A 20,573-nucleotide genomic window follows, 5' to 3' on the forward strand; every position below is an offset into this window, starting at 1 on the left:
TGTTTTCATATTTAAAAATTAGCCAAAAACGGGGTTGCAAGTGTGGGAAAAAAGGAGAAATGGGGTCCAAAACCCTGGAAAATGAGTTTTATGTTAAGAGCTAATTTGGGTTAATGCCGTAAAATGTGGCGCAGTTAAACAAATGCCGAAAGAGTGTGGATGAGTGGGTTATTTAAGGGGATGGCAGGCGGTGGTTGGTGGGTGGAAAACGGGGTGAAGAGCAAACTTTCATCTCGTTCTCGGGCTAAGGCAGCTTTTTAACATGCTCCTCAAAGTATGCTACATAAAATTGCACAATATGCGCATAAGCCACAGGAATTGTGAGCTAGTGTGTGTGAGCTAGTATGTATGTATGAGTATGTTCATTAGTGTGCGTCTGAGTGTGTCTGCAAGAACTGTAGCATACTTTTGTACGTTTGCCTTACCAAAAAGATTTCATTATGTATGGGCAAGTGTGAGTGTGTGCTTAACAGTATGTGTGTGTGTGTGAGTGTGTGTATTCCCCCCTCCTCTTCCTCTTAACATTTTCCTTCCTCTTCCTGGTCTCCTTCATCTGATTTTACTGCTGTTGCCGTGGCCGCCCGAGGCTTTCATTTTAAATTAGTCAAAATGTCAACTTGACACAGATTTTTGGGCCCCGGCAGCAATGAAAAGCGGTTTGCGGCTAAGACGGCAAATGAAGAAAAGTCGCCCGAGCGGATGCCTTAAAGTCCGCATCTTTGAGTCTTCCAATTAACTTCTAGCTCATGAACCGCTCTCGGCAGCATTAAATGCACTTCTCTGGGTCACGCACACACAAATGAATGGGATCTTAAAATCAAGAGTAGGTTATGCCAAACGAATAGGTTGAAATTTTTGGGATAAATAAAGGTGTGTATATAAGAAGTAGTTCCCTAATTCCCAAATATCTTTGAGAAAACAATCAAAAAGCAAAGCCAATGAAAACTAAACCCGAAATTCCCTTGTAACCTTTTTATTTCTTTGTGAATTAACTTAACGGAATGAATGCTTAAAGCCCTCACTAAACGTTCACCTGAGCACGCTGATTCGATCCACCTTTTAGCTTCTCGAACAAATATTGACAAAACATTTGCCTTGCTCCTGCAGATTCCCATTGCGATTCCCGTGCGCTGCTCCTTCCCTTTTGCTTATCTTAAATTACAAATCAGTCAATATCAAATTGAATGCAAACAGAGACAGTAGAAAGGAAGGAATCCCGAAAAGCGAGGAGACCTGCATCTGGGGAGCAATTGGCATGCACTTGAGCTGGAAATCAGTTTCAAGTTTGGATTTTCTTCCTCTCTATCTGTCTATCTGTCTGTCTCTGAATGTCCTTTGAGTGTCCCCGGTGCAGTTGAAATTTGAATTTCCCTTTGCGTAAAAATATGAGCAACTATTTAAGGGTTTTCCCTTCACCTGAGTAAAAGGAATGAGAATGAATAGTGGGCCATGCGGAAGCCATAATCATCATTTGCATGTCTAGAGAATTAGTCCAATTTAAAACTCCTTGCGGAAACCTGACAGCTGTCAATGTAATTACGACCGGTCAACGCTGAAGGGTTCTTCCACAGACCCCTCCAAAACATCTGTTCATATGTGATGTGCTCTAAACTTTCCCACTGACACATTAAAAATTAAGCCAAATGGGACAATTAAAAGGGAAAATTCTCATATAAAATCAGCTCTTATGGGAAAGACAGCAGAAGTTTTGGACCCACAAAATGCCACTCCCCCTAGCCGGCCAGTAACCTGCCAATCAGCCGTCAAGCAGTCAGTCAGTCAATCAATTTTCCATGTACACTTAACACAAAGACAACTTTTCCGTATAAGTATATACATTTATATATCCCGAGCTGTAATTTCATAAATATTTAATGCCTGCTTGGGCTCGTGCTAAAGTATATAAAATATGATACAAATACATAAAGACAGGAGCAGCCGTAAGTGACAATTATCCTTGTCTCTCGACCCAAACCCCTCGGGCGGATTTTCTTTGCCTGCAGTGGCTTGGAAAATTTACCTGGACTTTACTCTCCCTTTCGTCTGGCCTCCCTTCTTCCTGGCTAGGTTAACATTAAGTGTAATTTTTTGTTAGTGGCAAACATTTCATGAATTAAGAATGAGCCAAACAACAATGCCAACAAAAAGGGGGTTGGGAAAAAGTGCGTGGCGCCGTCGGCAGTTAGTCATCTGAAGTTTTTCCTGCCGCCGAAAAAATGAAATGTTCTACTACGTCATTGTCACACGTCTACGTATATATATATATACATATTTCAAAGGTTGAAGGACACAAAAGGAGGGCTACGGGCGAGGGGGCGTGTCATCTAATGTAATGAAGCGTGGAAAATGGTGGGTGTTCGGTGGGTCAAAGGTTGTTCGGCTTTTCCGCTTATTACCAAAGCAGCAGCAGCAGCAGCAAATTTCGTATGCCAGCCAAGTTCTATTTTTTTTCCTCACTCGCATATGATATATTTGTGCGGATGTCATGCGGCGTTTGAGGTGGCTAAAACGTAAGCTATTTAAATGATTGCTCTGGGCCATACCCTCACAGCCTTACACACACTTTCATATACGAAAAACAGCTCAGCCTAATTGCATTTGTTGTATTCAAGAGAGTATGCCACATGAATTTTGATTAATTTGTGGGGCCAGCGATTAAGGTAGATTGTCCACCTGTAGGTACAAACTCAAACCACCTACCAAAAGACCTCCCTCAACTCGCTTTTTGCAGCCCAGCTGATGATGACATCACCTGCTTTGCCAATCGACCTGCGTGAGCTCTCAGAAATGCCATAAACCATGCACTCAAGTTTTGAGCTCAAAGTAGAATGTAGACGACTTCATGAATACCGCTTAGTATCGCACTATCCACGATTTTACTACCCCGCCACTCTCTATCCTGGCAAAACTTTAACTAAGTATAGCGCAAAAAGGAGAACATAAAAACATAAAAAAAATACCCTCACGCAACAGAACTGAATCTGCAGAAAAAGAAAAAACAATTTGCATGAAATGTCGACACGACTACGTGGAAAATTACCTTCACCCACTTTGGTGGAAGTTCCGTTGCCGTTTACGTTGGCTAAAAAAGCCTTCAGTTTGGCTCCTTTAAGTTTGGCCAAAAGATGGCAAAGCACTTGGGAAGAGAAGGCAGAAAGACTTTAAATCGAATATTTTCTTAAGATTGGGTAGGAAAAAGCCTGGTAGTGTTAGGGAAATAACTCTTCTAGTTGTATAATTTTTAAGGAATAACTTTGAGTTTTGTCTTCCTATTGTATTGCCACACAAACCATAATAACCTACCAGTTTTTAAACAACTTAACTGCACTTAAGCTACTAGTTTTATCCTTAAGACAACCTCAACAATAGTTTACTCCTTTACATCTCCTTTAGTGAAAGGCAACTTTAAAGGACCTATTTATTACATAGTTGACGGCGAAGAAGCTTAGTGTAATTATGATATCCAAGGCTTTTTGGCGAGTTTCCTTTCATTTTCCCAGTACTACTTTGTTGCTACTGCCGTCCAGCATTTCCCGAAGCTCATTAGGGGACGACGCCTAAAAGTATGCAGCGCAAAGTGGGTGGCCAGCAGAAGTCCAGAAAAGTGGTAAAGTCCGTGGAGAAATGGAAAACGCGGGAAAAAGGCGAAAAGCCAGCAGCTGCTGCTGGTCACTGGCTGATGGAGAGCTCTGCTCTGCTAGAATGCTGGAGATGAATTTTTGATGCCCCAAAGTGAGGCAGCTGCAGCGCGAGCGGCCTTAAAGTGGCCACCAGCTCTAATGGTCCAAAAAAGGTGAGCCAACTCTGACCAGCTGGAGAATTTTTTTTTATTTTTTAATCGCTTTGTTATTCCACCGTGGGGTGCAATTCTTGCAAGGCCAAAAACAAACGATTGCCGGCCGTGGTAATTGAAAATTAAATTTAATTTTATCGCCAAAGTTAAACATTTGCTCAGTCGCGCAACGAACGCATTCACACTCCTTTCTGGCCTTTCGCATGGCATGGCTTCGTCATCGTAGATGTCCCGCCTGCCAGCCTGTCGTTCGTCCTTCGTCCTTCGTCCCTTTTTGCACCGTGTGAACCCGCACAATTGTTGCGGATTTTCGCAAACGATAATCATAAAAATGAAAATTTTAATAGCGCGCGTGGCGACGACGACGACGACGAAGAGTTCCTCGCTGTTCTCCCCCCTCTGCATGTGTGTTGGTTGATTTTTCTAGCTGTTTACCCACACTCACACACACACATAGCCGCCTATTGATTTTGTTTCGGTGTGAGTTTGTGTGTTTGCGTATGCTTGTGGCATGCTCTTAGGCACTGCAGCAACAAATTTCACATCGACAGGCTCATTACGGTTTAGCGGAATACCGGAGGATAGCCGGACGGAACGCGAATCCCCTCCAGACCCATTGGCGCATAAAATGTTTCGGGGCCTTGGCCAGTTTTATTTTAGGCTGTTTTATGGATTACCTATGCTCACAGGCTTTAACCAAAAAGTTTATGATTGCTTTTAGGATAGCAGATGGGAATGTTTTTGGATAAGGCTAAAACCGAGAAAGTATTTTGAATTTGATTTTGTAATTAGAAGCTGTCTAGGGGTAAAAGTATCAAGTTCAGATTTTTTTTGAAAAATTCTTAAATTTAATTAAGGTAAAAATGCCATTTTGTTAGCCTTAATAAAGTCCTTAACAATTTCCTTTGATTCAACTTTTTTGGTGACAATAAACACTATGTTAAACTTAAAAAGTTATTTTATCATTTTCACAGTGTTTTCAAACCTAGAAACTTTCATCATCGAATACATCAAGAAAAATAACCCTCATTATTGTACGTACTAAGAAAAAATATGAATAATAAAACATCACTTAAGGTGACACTTTAGTTAGTGTTCATTATTTAAGACGGTTTTATAGGCAGCTAAGATTGTAAAGTTTATGGCTTCCATATTATTAAAACTTACCTATTAAAACTTTATGCCTTCAGCTTTATATTCTGGAGTTAAAGTGAAGTCTTCTCGTCACATGAAATTGGTCCGCTTGATAAAGTAAGTAACTTTTCTTCGTAGCTTTCTTAAACACGCAGTCTATTGTATAATTGATAAGTTTTCTAATCGTAATTTTCACTTTTTCTACTTCAACTTGCTGAGGTCTCCTCAATGATATGTGGCGATATTTTTGTATATTTTTATTTTTTTCTTACTAAATATCTGACAACTAATGTAAAACTTCTAACAAAAATTGCTTTTATATGATTTTTTTTTTCGTTAAGCAATTTGATATTTAAATATATATATTTGTAAATTTAATATTTTTCGATTTATTCTAGGGATTTACTCTTTGCAAGAGTGTTGATATGTATGCGATAATTTGCACAACTTTTTATAGACTAGTTCATTGGGTTTCGTTTGGTATTTTGTGGATAAGATAAAGAGCTTGATTAGGGATTCAGCAAGCTTTTTTGGCGTATTACATGATATGTTTACGTTTCGTTATGGTAAAATATCTTAATTTGTTGATTTACATTCCGTTTATTTTTAATATTTTAAGAGCTTTTACATGATATGTATGGCTTTCGCTTTTGTTAATTATTCTTGTTAGTATAATATCTTTTTGTTTTGGTAATTGCTGGCATTCAGCTTTTAGTATTTAGTTTTTAATTTTTTGGTAAAGACTATTCGAATGATATGTGTTGATATGAGTCTTTATTTTATATTTAAGTTACATTTCTTAAATATATGTTTTTTCTTTTATTTATCTACGCATAACAAATGTTTTTTTTGGCATTCTCTTGTGGATTTCAATTTTTGTTTATAAATTTTCCATCCACTGCGAAAGTTGTTCCACAAAATGGGTGTCTCTCTCTCTCTCTTTTGGACTTTTCCTCTGGCTTTCTCTTCTGGCTTTTTTGGCTCTCTCTTCGCAGTAATAGCTGCTTTCTCTTTCTTCTTAAGGGCCCCTTTCGCCAACTCCGCGTCCTCCTCCGCGCTTTCTTCCTCTCCTTTCTCTCTTTCTCCACGCTCCTTCTCCTTTCTCCGCCCTTCTTCCTCCTTCTCTTTGCTTTCACAAGCGGCAACGGCAGCGGCAAGTTCTCTATGTATTCGTTTTTTTTTTTTCTCGGCCGTTGTATTTCAGTAACTTTTTCCGATTCCGCTTTGGGCCCGCATTCGCTTTCACCGAAAAAAACCGTAGGCGCACAAACAACAACAACAACAACAAATCGAACTCGGAATTATTAATTTATGTCAATTAAGTTTTCATGCCGGGGTAATTTTTGGGGTAATTTTCGCTGATTATCTCTGCCGGAGTTTTGGTTAATCCGTATATCCTGGATCATATAGATATATCTCCTTGGCCGCTGCCGTTGGACGCCCACACCCGTGGAAAATAGGAAAAGCAATGGAAATTATACAATCACTGGCTGGGTTTATTGGAAACAAATGAATTTTGTGTGGCACTCGCGTTCGAGGAATTTCTTGAATATGGCTTCGAAATTAGCTGCCTGCGCCCAGGGGTATGCAGCGTTTTATTTATATTGCACAATTTCTGGAATTTGTCTCAATTTTGGCTTGATTTTTTCGGTTGGTCTTTCACTATATATATATATACATATATGTATATTATCTCTGAGCCTGTGTGTTCGCTGCGTGTGTGGCTGAGTCGGAGTGTTTTCGTTTACTCAGGAGCCAGCGCAGGATGCGTGCGATGCCAGGCCATGAATTTTTCATCATCGGGCATCCTTATTAGAGATTTTCGCCCCATCTCGTTGAGATTACTGTGCGCAGAGCCAAAAAGCATCCAAGAGAGAGCGAATTCGAGAGAGAAATTCCTGACAGAGAACACCAACACAAACTCATTTGTTGTTAAGGGCTGATTGTGGGTGGTGCATATCCTTAGAAATTAGAAAACCCCCTACTCCCAGAAAGTAATTTTCCTCGGCACTTGCATTTCCTTCAAGGCCCATCATAATCTTATTCAGGTATTTTTCCTGAATTTTTTCTTTGCCTTTTTGGGGGTTGTTCGCCACTTATCGTGCGTTTTTGGGGGTCCGCGTGATACGGGAAGGGGCGGCTTTTTTGGGGGTGGCTTTATCTTTATCTGTTTGTTTTTCGCTCTCATCGTACACATAGCTTTTGTATTGTCAGGTTTAATGGACATGTCACTTTGACATTTCCTGAGAGAGAGCGAGAGATTGTGGGAGAACAAATTTTTTAAAAAGTGGCGGAAGTTATTCAAGACAGAAGACAGTTGGTTGCGGAATCGGGTTAGCCTTAGTTGATATCCGGTTGATGTCTTTGCTATGAATTCGCCACTTGAAGCGAATTGAACCGAATTTCTTAGACGAGACAACAGATGTCGCTTTAGTTGTACATGTAGATAATTGAAAAATGTAAAATGTTAGCAAAAAACAAATTAAATTAAATTACAATAAATTAACTAATTGTAAATATAAATAATTTATTAGGTTATTTAGATTCAGATATTTTTGATTTATAATTTTAATGAATATTTTTGGAATTATTTAAATTTAAAAGAATAAATAGAAACTATTTTTAAAAATTTTGTGAAGTGGTTAATCCACTAATAGACAAATAGAAAGATAGATTTGTATAATGATAAACAAGAATGTTATACAATCTAGAAAATATTTAAGTTTTCATTTCATTGCCAATTTGCCATTCTTTTCCTTTAAGAATATCTTAAAAGTTAATTTTAAGTTATAATTTCCTTCAATTTAAACATATGTAGACTTCCTTCACCAACTCTTCCCTAATTTCCTATGCAAATAATCCTAATTTCCGATAGCTTCCACCAGGCAACAAAAATAACCAAATCAGCCATAACGATTGTTTGTTAAACAACAATAGAAAAATCAAAATACATCGGGCTTATATGTGTACTCTTATATAAACAGCCTGATTACGCAGTTGGGCTAAATGTAAACACCAAATTAAATTACACGATTATACGATTTTATTTACTTGCAGGTTGTACAATGGAAGTCATCTTATGCCAATGATGTGGTGTGCCTTTTTATAGTATTTATCATTAACTTCCTCAGTCGGCAGGCAAGTCGAAAACCACATTAAAAACCCCCTCGGAAAACCCCTTTACAATCTCTCTCGCTCTCTTTAATTGCGTCTCTCGTCGTTTCTTGGCTGACATCTGTTGGCCTTCCTGCCCTTCGTCCTAACCCAAGTATTTCTTCTTCAGCTTGCCAGAGTCCTTATTTTTTTCTTGTTTTTTTTTTTATTTGGTTAAAATGAAAATCAATAAAAAGCTCAATGACGTCAGCCGTCCAGACACACTTTTACACACTCAAACATATACACGCACACATACAATGTAAGCGGCAACATCGGAAAATGCTGGTGGCCAAACACGCTGCTCCTGGCTCTCCCAGACTCCGCCTGCCGCACCCACCTCCCACGGAGTGCGCACTCATCTCCACCGGAAATCCAATCGCTCCCCTTCGTGTCTCCGTGTGCGTTTATGTTTGTGGGTGTGTTAGTACCGGCGAGTGTGCGAGTGTGCGTGTGTTGTGGAGCCGAAGACTCTGCACGTGAGCAGGCTATCAGCAATGGACTAAGAGTTTCGACATCCAGAAACGCGTTTATCTTTCTGCTTTTAGATGCCTTACACTGGGAGAAATATTAACATTTACAAGTGATGGTAAAATAGGTATATTATGTGTGTGTGTAATGGGGTTCAAAATATATCATTACATTTTCTATACTACTTCTGATTTACGGTTTTTTAGTCATTTTTAATTTTAAACGAAAAGAGCAACGTTTTTGAATAAGAAGAAGGACTTGTTTCCACTTCTAAAATCGATTTAGTATTCGCCAGAGTATTTACCTTATTTTTCTCTGTGTTTTTCGTCGTCTCTGGCCAAACCAATGTAAAGAAAATGCACTGAGGCTAGAAATGGCCGAGGGGCACGCAAGAAAGGCAGGCGGAGAATGGCAGGGCTGGAGTGTCTCTGACAATTTATGCCAAATCTCATGATGCCTGCGATAAGCTGGCAGATAAATGCGAGAGCAGCCATGACAACTCAAGCCAATTGCGAAAATATGCAACAGAAGTGTACAAATTTTATAGGCTTAGTGTGTTGGATATTTTTGACAAGCACTTGATGTGCTAAGGTCAAAGTCAGATGCTGAGTGCCTAAAAATAAATATTATTTAGATGGATTTTAAAGGGAAAACAAGGAATGATTTAAAAGTAAGTAAATATATGAAAATATAAGTTAAATAAATGTAAGAAAAAGTCTTTCAATTAATCCCGATTAGGAAAAGAGAAAAAGTACGTTTTTGGACTTTCTTTCGATATCAATAAACTAAAAATAAACTAAAAACATGTTTAACTAAAGGCCTTCATATATTTTTACTATCCCGCTGCACATGTGAGCAATTTTATTGCATTTTTAAACCCTATTGAGCTCCCCCAAATCTTTTCAATCATGCGATACAACGATCGCTGCCCCTCATGTTGCTGACCCCCAAAGTATGCAATAAAAAGTGATTCGTTCCAATTTGCTGCTGCTGGTGTTGCTGTTGCTGCTTCTGCTGCTGCTGCTACTGCAACACCATACCCAAATGCAATGAAAAACTGTGTTTTTCTTTTTGGCAACAGCACAAGGGGGAGTATCACAACACATTTCCATAAACACACACGCCCCCCTCCGAACGAGCATGAGGAGTTGAATTTTATGAATATGCAACACGATGTGTTGTTGCTTAATGTTTGCCCAAAACAACTATATGAGCATGTAATGCCCAAAGGGGCGGATATATAGGGGGAGTTGAAGTCACACACACACACATACATGCACACACTAACATTTATTAGAGCAGTTAGTTTGTAGTAGGTGTTAAAATTGCACATGAAATATGAAAAGCCACTCATAACACTGAGAGAAACATGTGCTCCCACATGCCTGGTTAACAACTCCCTGGTCAATTCACCACAAGAATCAGATAGCGAGAGAGCAAGCAAGTGATTCCCTGAGAGAGAACCAGGGATATGGGGGATAGCCAGACAGAGAGAAAGAGAGAGAGAGAGAGAGAGAAATTCCTGAACTGCTGACGACAATCGAAGCGAATTCCTGATGTAGGTGGGCCATATCGTGGGCCATAGCTTTTTCAGCTCCAGCTGCGGGTCCAGTTTTCAGTCGTTGTCGTGCCGTCGTGATGTCGTTGCCGTCGTCGCATCCGTCGTCGTTGTCGTTGTTGTTGTCGCCGCACTCCATATAGTTGTTGTTGGCAGTGCAGCAGGCAGTACAGCAGCAGCAGCAGCAACAGCAGCAACACCAACACAACCAACAGCAACATCAGGCTTTAAGCGCCACCAAAAAAACAACAATTCAAAAACCAACAAAAATACAAAAAAAAAGAAAAGAAAATGAGTTCGCTAAACGGAAAATTAATTTGCGCATATGGAATGCTGCACACATAGATATATATATATATCCCTACATACACACACACACACACAAACATATATAGAGATATATACGTATATGTTATACACACACAAATCTACATAAAATCTAAGTGCAAACCAATTGTGATTTAAGCTAATGACCACAACCACAATACAGCTACAACAACAACAACCAACCAACCAACCAACCAACCATTAACAACAAAAAGTGTATAAAAAATGTAAGAAATTGCTGAATTTTTCATTGGTTTTCCCCCTTTTGACAAGAGAAAAAAAAAAAAGAAAATTTGATTCGTTCTTCACTTTTTTTTTCGCTGTTCGTGAGCTGGTTGCTTTTTTCTGTACACACAACGCCACGCAATCCCACCCAAAAACTCTCCTCTCTCCGTTCTTCTCTCTCTCCTCCTCGACTTCTCGCCTCTGCGCCTCTCCTTTGTTGTGTTGGCCGTGATCCTTTTGGCCAGGATTCGGTGCGGATGAACGCATTAAATATGCAGAAAAATAAAGCCACACATACACAGCGCAACACACAGACATGCAGAGCAGTTAACTGTTGTCCTTTATCCTTGAGCCAAAGGAAGAATTTCATTAGGGAAATTGCTGAAGTAGATTTCTTAACTACTCTTTTTTTTTCATAAACTGTAAAAGTATGGAAAATTCATTCAATTATTCCCTTTTCTTTTACAACAAAAGTTACTATTAATGCGGGTGAAAAGTCGAGTGAGAGAGTTGGTTAAAAAGAGAGAGAGTTCACCACACACACACAATCAACATTAAGGAAAGTTGGTCAAAACAAGTTAAGCCTAAAGTACCTTTAAAGTAATATTAGTTAATATTTACTTTGATATACTTGAAAATTATAAACCAATGTAAAGTAATATCTTTTTTTTTTTATGTACTACAGTGCGTATGATTAACTTGGCTAACCCATGTTGGCCTTTGGCCTCCATTGTGTGTTTGTGTGTGTGAAAAAAACCCAGTATTGGCACAATAACATCCCAGTATTTCCTGCCAGCTGCAGTGTCCTCTCTCACTCGCTCTCTCTCTCTCTCTCCCTCTCTCGCTCTCTCCCTTTCGCTACCATTCCCCAAGTGTGTGAGTGTGTTTGTGAGTTACTACAATAGAGGCAGCATGCAACATAATTACAACTCAACTTCAACTTTACACTTAGACGACAAGCGAAGCTCGCTAGAGAAACAACAAATAACGAGAGCTGTTTTAGTGTTTATTAAAAATAATAATACATAAATTATTAAAAGCCTTAACGAATACCTTCCTACCAAGCAGTTTTCAAGTTTATTAAATATATGAAAATCAACAAAAAGCCTTGTAAATAGCCAAACGAAATAACCAAAGAACAAGAACTCTTTTCTTATTGGTAAAACCAACCAAAACTTAAACCAATGAAATTAAAAATCTATAAAAAAAAAAAACAAACAACGAATGTATAGACAACGCCGTTTACACAACAACTTGATAGAGCAATGCATGTAAGTTAAAATAGAAAATGAACTAAATTTAGTTTTAGTGAAAAAATTAGCCTGTATCTATTAAGAAATCAAAGACTCAATAACATCAACAGTTGCCCCAAAACAATGACGAACAATGGCCGAGAAATTGCCACAACATTTTGCCCCTCTGTTCTCTCTGTTGTCTGCATGTTTCTTCTCTTTTGTGGCTGTTACTGCTCTGTTTACTGGCCAGTAATGAATAGTAAATGGATGTGTGTGGGTGATGGGTGGTCTTCTGCCCCATCGATGGGCGTTAAATTTAATTAAAAGGTAAACTAGTAGCAAACAGCAACAGGCAGTCAGTTGGAATCGATTTTCCTTTTCACTCGATTCACTTGGCAAATGGCGAACGTCACTAGGCAACAAGAAATCAGAGGCAGGGGCCTAGGCATGGGTATCTAGATATAGACAAATGATGGTAATGACGACACAAGCACCCACCACACACAACAAACACACTAAAAATCATACATACCCCCGGACCAAAATGGACGTCATAAATGTTTGACAATGCACACGAGGCGTATGAGTAATGGTGGGACAGCCCACAATTGGTAAAGGTCTTTGTTGTATGGATACAAGTGGGCGTTTGTGGGCGTACTGTTTGGCATGGTTGGACATCATTACAGCAGCAACAACTATCCATTGACATTACCACCTCCTCGTCCTCTCATCGTTTCCCCCATTCCACTTTGCGAGGGTCAATGGGTGCATGAAATTGCTTTTTATGCTTCGATGTCATTGCTCGCCCTTTTCGCCACTTTTCCACCGCCTAGTAGAACATATTCAATGCCTCTCTTGTTGGTGCAACTTTCAGTTTTATGCCCAGTACCTCACCCCCGCTCCCCCTCGGAATCGTTGACAAGTTTTTGTCGGTCGTATTTGTTTGCCGTTAATTGCATGGAAATTGTGCGCGCAATTGAAAAAGTTGAACAAGCCAAACGACAAAGTGGCATTGTTCCATCTTTCCTTTTCCGGGGAAAAAAAAGGCAATAGATATCCTTTCTAGCCATGCCCACACACACAGCCGAGTCAACGACTTTTGTTTGGCGGCAGTTGCCAACTATGAATGAATAAGTACAATTATAGACTGTGGGACTAAGGCCCAAAACAAAATAGTCATGAATCAACCGAGCAACGGCTAGCCACGAATGTAAAATGGTCATTAGTCAGGCTGGCGGGGGAAGAAGTACCCCTAAGACGTTCCATTTGGCAGGCCACCGCAAAAAGTCACCAAGTCATTGCCTCGTTTATAGTTTTTGGCTGCAACAACAAACGGCTACTTGGCCACGTTTTCTTTTATGGCTCTATTCGGTGTGTGTGTGTGTGTGTTAGTATCCTGCGAATGGCAGAAGTGTACAAAGGGAAAAGCGAGTTTTACCAAGTCCATTGCACCCGTTGGCTAAAAATGGCTGACGCCATGAAAATTTCGCTAGCCAATTCAGTTATCTGCATAAATTTTCAGCGATCTCTCTACAGGCGGCGTGACGTCACGGGGACAACACTATATATATGCAGTATTTAGCTCGATAAGGAAACCCCCCGTTGACAGGTGATGTCAGTTGATAAATGACCCAGTTCTTCCTCCTAACCCAACAACCAGTTGAAACTTTGCCCTTTTGGTGGATGAAAATAAGTGCAAAACTACAAAATATGTCAGGGGGTTAAAATTTAAAGTGAAATTGCATAGGGGAAAGGGTGTAGTTTTTCCAGGAATTAAGTAATTGGAATAGCAACGATTGCAATCATGAACGAGAAGAGAAATTATTGGCTTTTCCTTTCCGAAAAAGCGACTTGTTTACGAAACTATCCAAGCCGAATGAGAACTTTCGTTAGAGCTTATATATTATTCATTAAATTTTCCAGTTAAAATTTCATTAAATTTTATTTTTTGTTGACAAACACAGCTGTTATTTGACTAGCGTGTGTGCAGAGTTTACATTTAATATGAATAATGAAGTATTTTTGACTTTTGCTTTAAAGGAGAGATTGACTTTTCAGTGAGATATGTTGAAAACTTTCTTTCTCTTTTTTACTACAATAAATTAAAGCTATTTTTATCAAGCTTTATAAAGGTACTATGATTACTTTAGTTTGGATTTAGATTTTGTTGTTGTATTTTTTCCTAAGGAACTTTCCCAAATCTTACTTTGTCCTAAATATAGCCACAGCTCTCTTACTAAAATTAATTTATATTTATCAACATGTACATAAAACTCATATTGTTTTCGATTGCGGTTAGCCATTTAGCATTTTGACCTTTTGGCTTGATGGCTTTCTTGTGTTCTCCGTGCTGTTTTTCAAGCATTTCAAATGCATTTCCGATGAGGTTTCCTTGCCGCTGGGCACATTGTGTTCTTGTTTGTTGTTGTTGGGCCGCCGCTTCTGTTGCTGATTGCGATGGCTAATTGAAAGTGTCAATTATCAGCTGGGCAGGAGCTGCAGTTGCATTTGCTGGCAGTGAACTTTCACATTTGTGCACTCCGTGCACTCCCATGTGATGGCGATGCCATAGAGCCATATTCCCTTTTTCCGTTGGCCGCGGGGCGTATGCGTAATGTGGAAATAACCTTGGCCAGTGGACAAGGAATGCAGAATGTACACCCGCAAAGCCCGTACCCCTGGATTTTTCATTATTATTATAATTCATCCTTGTGCCTGATAAGTTTTCCCTCTGCCCTGCTTTGGGGTTTTTCTATTGCTGCGTTTTTTTTCTCTTTTTTCTTTCTTTTTCTTTGCCTTAGTAATTGCTATTGTGGTTGTTGTTGTTGTCGCTGCTGCTAAGTTCGCGCGGTCAGCGCATGAAATTTCTATCTACTGCGAAGCAGGTGGCTGGGAAATTTACAAGGGGAAATTCCTGGGGGAAATTCACTCACTGCTGAGCAGTTAAAAGCAGTTAGCGCGCCCTCAAGAAAAGCGCGCGCATTGAGAGGAGTTCGTGGTGAAATGTTAACACTCTTTCTCTTCTCTCTTGTGCATTTTACTTCTCTCTCAGTTAATATGCTGATTTTTGTATTTTCCTGTCTTTCATTTTCGGAAACTTTTTTAAGAAAAGTAAGGCCAAGAAGGAGAACTGTTAACAAGCTGAGCAATCTTTGGCATCGTAATCAATTGATTGAAGAGCCACAAGATTGATTTCTGGTATTAAATTTGGTCCTGCCAGGCAGTTAACAAGTTCCATATCCTTAACTCCCTTAGATATCCTACTGGTCCTCCTTCTTGGTTGCCCATAAAGCAGCTACTTAAGCCCCAACCAACCCAGCAGCCACCCAACGCAACCATCAATTTTGCATGCCACGTTGACGCTGCTGCTGTTGTTGTTGTTGCAGGCAGCAGGCAGAAGGCAGCATGCTGCATCTGCTGCATTATCAATTCATGAGCTCCCGCTGAAACACAAGACACCATATAACGTATATAGTATAAACCGTATACCGTATAGCAGATACAAGATACACGCCATCGCCGGAGGAGGACCTCTGTGGATGGCAGCATAAAGCAGGCCCATAAACACCATGGAAGCTGGATTTTATCTCGCTTGAACTACATAAGTTATGGGCCAAGAGGGGGTTGCAAGTGCACAGGAAGAAATAAGGGTGACATTTAGCTTAGATTTAGAACTCCTAAAAAGACAGAAAAATAGGCAAGAATTTGTTTCTTAAGAAGATGGAACTAGTTAAAAGTCTCTTTAGAACTAATAACTTTCTTAGAGACTAGTGAGAAAGGACAAGAAAGGACAATAACTTTTTCTCCCTCTGTAAATATGCGTAGATGTGTGTGTGCATGCCCTAAGGATGCCCCATAAACCAGCAATAAATACACATTCATGAGAGAAATCAATCGGATTTTTCATGTAGTTGATGATGGCGACATGGTTTTTAATGTTTCCCAAACTCAAATTGATTAAAATTGGGTCGGCGGGGCAAGTTGACGACGACAATCTCGTAAAGATATTTGTTTTGGGAGCTTGGGAAATTGTTCTCAGTGAGGCGTGGGTCATAACCAATGGCCACTTCATGCAATCACAGCTTCTGCAAGGCGGACTCACATCGTCTAATGCAGCTGGTCCTAAGTCTTCGTTGGTCCTGCCCTAAGCTTTCGGATTGCTGCTTTCAAATAGGATTAGAGGTCGATATCCTGGCTAAGTCGCCTATCTGTTGGGCATCTGGCTTACTTCATTTTGCGCAGCCTGCTTGATGGCTTTTAATTACGATGGCTTGGATTGCTTCCTGGCCCATTGAATACTAATTTCGAACGCCTTTCAGCCAAAGGAAATGAGCCGCATGAAAGCATATTTTGCTCCCCTGCAAGTGAAGTGTCTGCTTCCGGTTGCACTCTGCAGTCTTCCAATGGGTTCGTCTATATAAATAGCCTACTCTGCCCCGCAAATCCCCAACCCATTTTCCTTCGTCCCTGTGCTCTTCCGTCTGGCTAGGCAATCTCCTCTTATGCGTAAGTGTTTGCGAGGGCACTGAAAAAAAATGTATTGATTTATATAAGTCCTATGCTATACAATCTTCATGGATAAATAAGAAAATACTAGAATTTTGGATTTACTTGAATTCAAATACATTTTCATTTACTTTCATTATTAATTTATTACCAAAATTCTTATAACAACAACGGTCAGAGTTTTTTTTTCTCAGCGTATTTGTGCATGGCCTCATATATATTTTCGCATTTTGTACGTGCGTCACGGTGTCAACCGCAGTGCCCCCGTAGCCCCTTCCTTTCCGTATTCCTCTCAACCCTCTCCATCTCCATCTCCATCGCCATCGCCATCGCACTAAGGGACCTGCCTGGTTTTGCGGCTGGTTGTTTGCCCTGGCACGTTGATGGCCATAAATACAGTTACATATGTTTGCATTGCGGCCAGATACTGACCACCCTGGCACCCCCCCTTTCCATCCCCCTCCCTTCCTTATATGCCTGCTTTGCCCGCACTGCTCATCTCGTTAAAATTCTCATTTCCTCCTGGCTTACTTTTTGTTTGTTTTTTAAATTTCACATTGCATTTGGTTTACGAGTTTTAATTAAATGTTTCACTCGGAACGAAAGAGTTTTGCCTTCAGTTGCGTGGCAAATTAATCGGTTAAAATATGTGTTGATGATTAAAAAGTTAAGGAAATGGCTTATAGATGCAAGTTAAACTAGAAGAAGACCTATAAGAAGCTATTGGTAAAGGTTTAAAAATATTTTCTCTAGACATAAGATGAATAATATCTAAATAAAAGTAGGATTTACCATATAACTAGTTTAAAATTCTCTTTAAAAACTTTTAAATCTAATTCTTTTTTCCTTCTTGCAGTGCTAAACAACCGGGGGCCATAAACTCCCCTTAAAACGAGTGGCCTGCAATTCGGAACGGAACGATCTCGATGCAAAAAAATGGCAACGCAACGCACTGGGCAGCAACAGCAGAAACTGAAAAGGACGCAACTTACTTGGCAAAGGCTGCAAAAGCAACAGCAGCAACAGCAATTAGAAACAACAACAAAGGCCCGACAACGATATAGAGCGATGGAGAAATGAAACAAAAACCAGAAACGAATTTTCCACTCAAATTTGCATTCAGCCAAAGAAATACAAAGGTCTAAACAAAGAGGAAGGAAACAGCACACACAAAAAACCAGTGCACAATAAGAAAGTCGCCAGTGAAAAAGGGGTCAGAGGGCAAACGCACACACACACACACACACGTATATACAGACCGCAGCACAAACACAAGCATACGGAGCGCATAAAATACATAAAACATTCAACAAATACACGGACACAAAAGAAGAACGACGACGAGTGCATTGTGAACAATTTTCAACGAATTTCCAAAAGTCTACAAAACAAATTTAAACAAAAGTTCATTACAAAACAAAAAACCAACAACAAAAATAAAAACAAAAAACCATAAAAATTTTGAAATTTGCTCTGTGATTTTCTATCAGAAATGGTTTGGTAATCCAAATAATAAATAATAATAATACTAATATTTAATAACATAAAGTATTTATAAAATATATATATTGCTAAACTGCATTCCAAGCAACCGAAAACAAGCTAAAAGTTTATCAAGTCCCCAAAAGAAAAGCTTTAAATCCAATCGAAAACGTAAATCAACAAATTTCTTTATATAAAAAATTACCAATCGAAAGTTTATTACACTGCGACTAATTAGAGCAGCTAACGCTAGTCAAAGATACCAACACACACACACGTTAACGACCTTAGCGTTCAGTACCACAATTCCACCAAAGGACATCCTTAGACCGGAAGCCATGGACGAAATGCCCGATCTGTCGCACCTCACTCCGCATGAGCGGATGCAGATCGAGAATGTCCTTATGCGGCAGAAGCAGGAGGAGGAGAAACAAAACGAGATCATGCGGTGAGTTTGGGAGTCAGTTATAGTAGCATTTGTTAATCTGTTTTATCTTTAAGATACATTTTCTTGGAAATTTCATTATTTCCTTCTTAAATTTTGGACTTAAAACTTACCTTACCCTATGTTCTTTCTTTCTTGAATTTTTATCTGAAATTGATTTCTTGATATCTTGATCCCTTTTGCAGTCGCAAACAGGACGAGGTGGTCACGCTGGAAATGCAAATCAGACAGCGCTCCGAGCAGCAGAAGAAGGCCGGCGTCGAGCTGGATGCCACCTGTCACATATGCCTTAAGACCAAGTTCGCCGACGGTGTTGGCCACATTTGCCACTACTGCAACATACGCTGCTGCGCTCGATGCGGCGGCAAGGTGACACTCCGCAGCAACAAGGTGAGTGCAAAGATCCCATTCCATTCACCTGACAGCTCCTTTTGGATTTTCACTCCTTGGCTAAGTGTCCTGCCATCGGGCTTAGACACTCGTCGAAGCGCGCGTGACAGCGGGAAAATGGTTGGGTTTCTTTTTTTCTTTAAGGGTGTCGAGCTCATTTTCCGCTCATTGACAAATAGGACAACGCTGGTGCCAATATTACTGGCGACCCGGCGCTGCCGCTTGACTAAGCAGCCATCACTCATACGCCCCATTGCCACATCGACATAGCCATAGGCCATAGGCCAACAACGCTTGTTGCCAACTGTCCCCAGTGACGCGTGGAGCGCATGAATAAATGCCCTTTGTCGCCTCGCAGTCCAGGATAATTGGCGTTGGGCGAAATCGAGTGGGTGGCGGATATGAAGGATATACATTCCCCGTCCCAAGAACCAGGACTACTATCATTCCTTCCACCCTGGCGCCTCTCAATTTGACACTCATAATTTAGAAATAATTTCCAGTTTCAAGCGATGCCTCTGGTCAAGGATATAAGATGACGAAGCCCCTCAGTTTCAGAAATAGATGCCAGAAATAGATTACAAAATAAAAATCAAGGAAACTTTAAAGGGAAAATATGAATTTTGTTAATTAAGAAACAGTTCTAGTAGTTTATTTTTAGTTTAAGCAGAACAGGTTAGATATATATCTATATAGTTTGCTTTTCCTTAACTCTATATTTTCATTCAATAACATTTATTTCGGGGCACCATAACTAGTAACCAGTAACCTTGATGGCTGGATATCTTTTACTGGCATTGAAGAAAGTTCCCTCCGCATTTTCTGGTCTCTTCTTTTAAATCCACTCCACCTCTACCGCCTTCGCCTTCGCCCCCGCAAATGCATTGCATTTCAATTACACTTTTTTCAATTTTTATTTAACTCAGTGAACCGTTTCCTTGGTTGTTTCCCCCTTTTTTCCGCTGGCCAGGCTTATCATTTTCTGGCCGTGCTGCCAAACGTTTTTCCGTTGAACTGCTGCCAAAATGTCACACATACACATACACAGATACAAAAGCCCCAAAAGGGCAGAAATGTGGACTTTCTGGGTGGGGGAGGGTTAAGAAATGAATGCCAGGGCGAAAAATGAAACGAGATGGCCCAACAACTCCAAAGAAATGCCAAATGGAATTTCAATTTGGCTGTGACATACGCTGGGCTGGTTGCTTCTCTAGGCTGATGCCGTGGATCTGAAAGCTCGGAAAACGAGCGACAGGTGGATCCAGCAGTACTGCTCTGAATGTCGATCATTATGGAGAAGAGCCACAAATTGAATATTGCTAAAGCCAGCGAAATATTCATTCCTTCCGCGTTCCACGTAGGTGGTTAGAAAGATATTTCCACTCAGAAGTTCGTAGAATTTGCTACAGTAATACAGCAGCCCTGGCACCTCAGCGTCAGTAGCTTCATCATTCACAAAACTCTCATCGTCATCTTCTAACTCTAAAAACTCATCGAAGTGATTGTGTATGCCGCTGAGACTCAGATTTAGTAACTCGTCCATGGCACAGCCTGGTCGCAAATTTGAAAGCGTAGCAGTTTCACGTATAAATTCTCGGGAGGTTGCCGGAACTTGGTGTGTTCGAATGAGTGAAGCACCTGGGTGAGCTAGATTGCTTTCAATCTTTTGACGTACAGGCAAAAGGGTGAGTGGAAAACATTGAAGAGTGACACCAAAAGGATCTGGGGACTTGGTTGGGTTCACTTAAGTAATAAGTTTACCAAGTTTAGAATAGGAACTATCTGACCTGCTTCTCAGATCTCTTCAACTTTAATCCTCTACAAATCCTTTTCTTATAATTAACACTTATTTCA

At 40.1% G+C, this 20,573-nt stretch overlaps 4 protein-coding genes across 4 annotated transcripts in view; 1 reads left to right on the top strand and 3 right to left on the bottom strand.

Annotated features, from left to right (window-relative positions):
• The window catches only part of LOC108105247 (protein couch potato), a 99,103-nt gene extending 88,855 nt beyond the window's left edge, over positions 1-10,248 (bottom strand). Inside the window, 1 exon segment of the mRNA XM_017211721.2 lies at positions 10,080-10,248. Coding sequence (XP_017067210.2) covers positions 10,080-10,248 — 169 coding nt within the window.
• A 196-nt stretch (positions 10,249-10,444) lies between these two features.
• The window catches only part of LOC108105255, a 41,382-nt gene continuing 31,253 nt past the window's right edge, over positions 10,445-20,573 (top strand). The window contains 4 exon segments of the mRNA XM_017211734.2: positions 10,445-10,663; positions 11,730-11,932; positions 17,259-18,332; positions 18,515-18,719. Coding sequence (XP_017067223.2) covers positions 18,223-18,332; positions 18,515-18,719 — 315 coding nt within the window. The 5' untranslated portion in view covers positions 10,445-10,663; positions 11,730-11,932; positions 17,259-18,222.
• Positions 15,030-15,650, bottom strand: LOC108105246. Its single transcript, XM_041819497.1, is given in 2 exon segments — positions 15,030-15,304; positions 15,400-15,650. Coding segments are annotated over 2 exon segments (321 nt in total). The 5' UTR covers positions 15,446-15,650.
• LOC108105258 lies at positions 19,362-20,544 on the bottom strand. Its single transcript, XM_017211738.2, has one exon. The coding sequence runs from the start codon at positions 20,260-20,262 to the stop codon at positions 19,930-19,932; it is 333 nt and encodes a 110-aa protein (XP_017067227.2). The 5' UTR covers positions 20,263-20,544; the 3' UTR covers positions 19,362-19,929.

Source organism: Drosophila eugracilis, unplaced genomic scaffold (genome assembly GCF_018153835.1).
Source record: "Drosophila eugracilis isolate 14026-0451.02 unplaced genomic scaffold, ASM1815383v1 contig_75, whole genome shotgun sequence".
NCBI classification, from domain to species: domain Eukaryota; kingdom Metazoa; phylum Arthropoda; class Insecta; order Diptera; family Drosophilidae; genus Drosophila; species Drosophila eugracilis.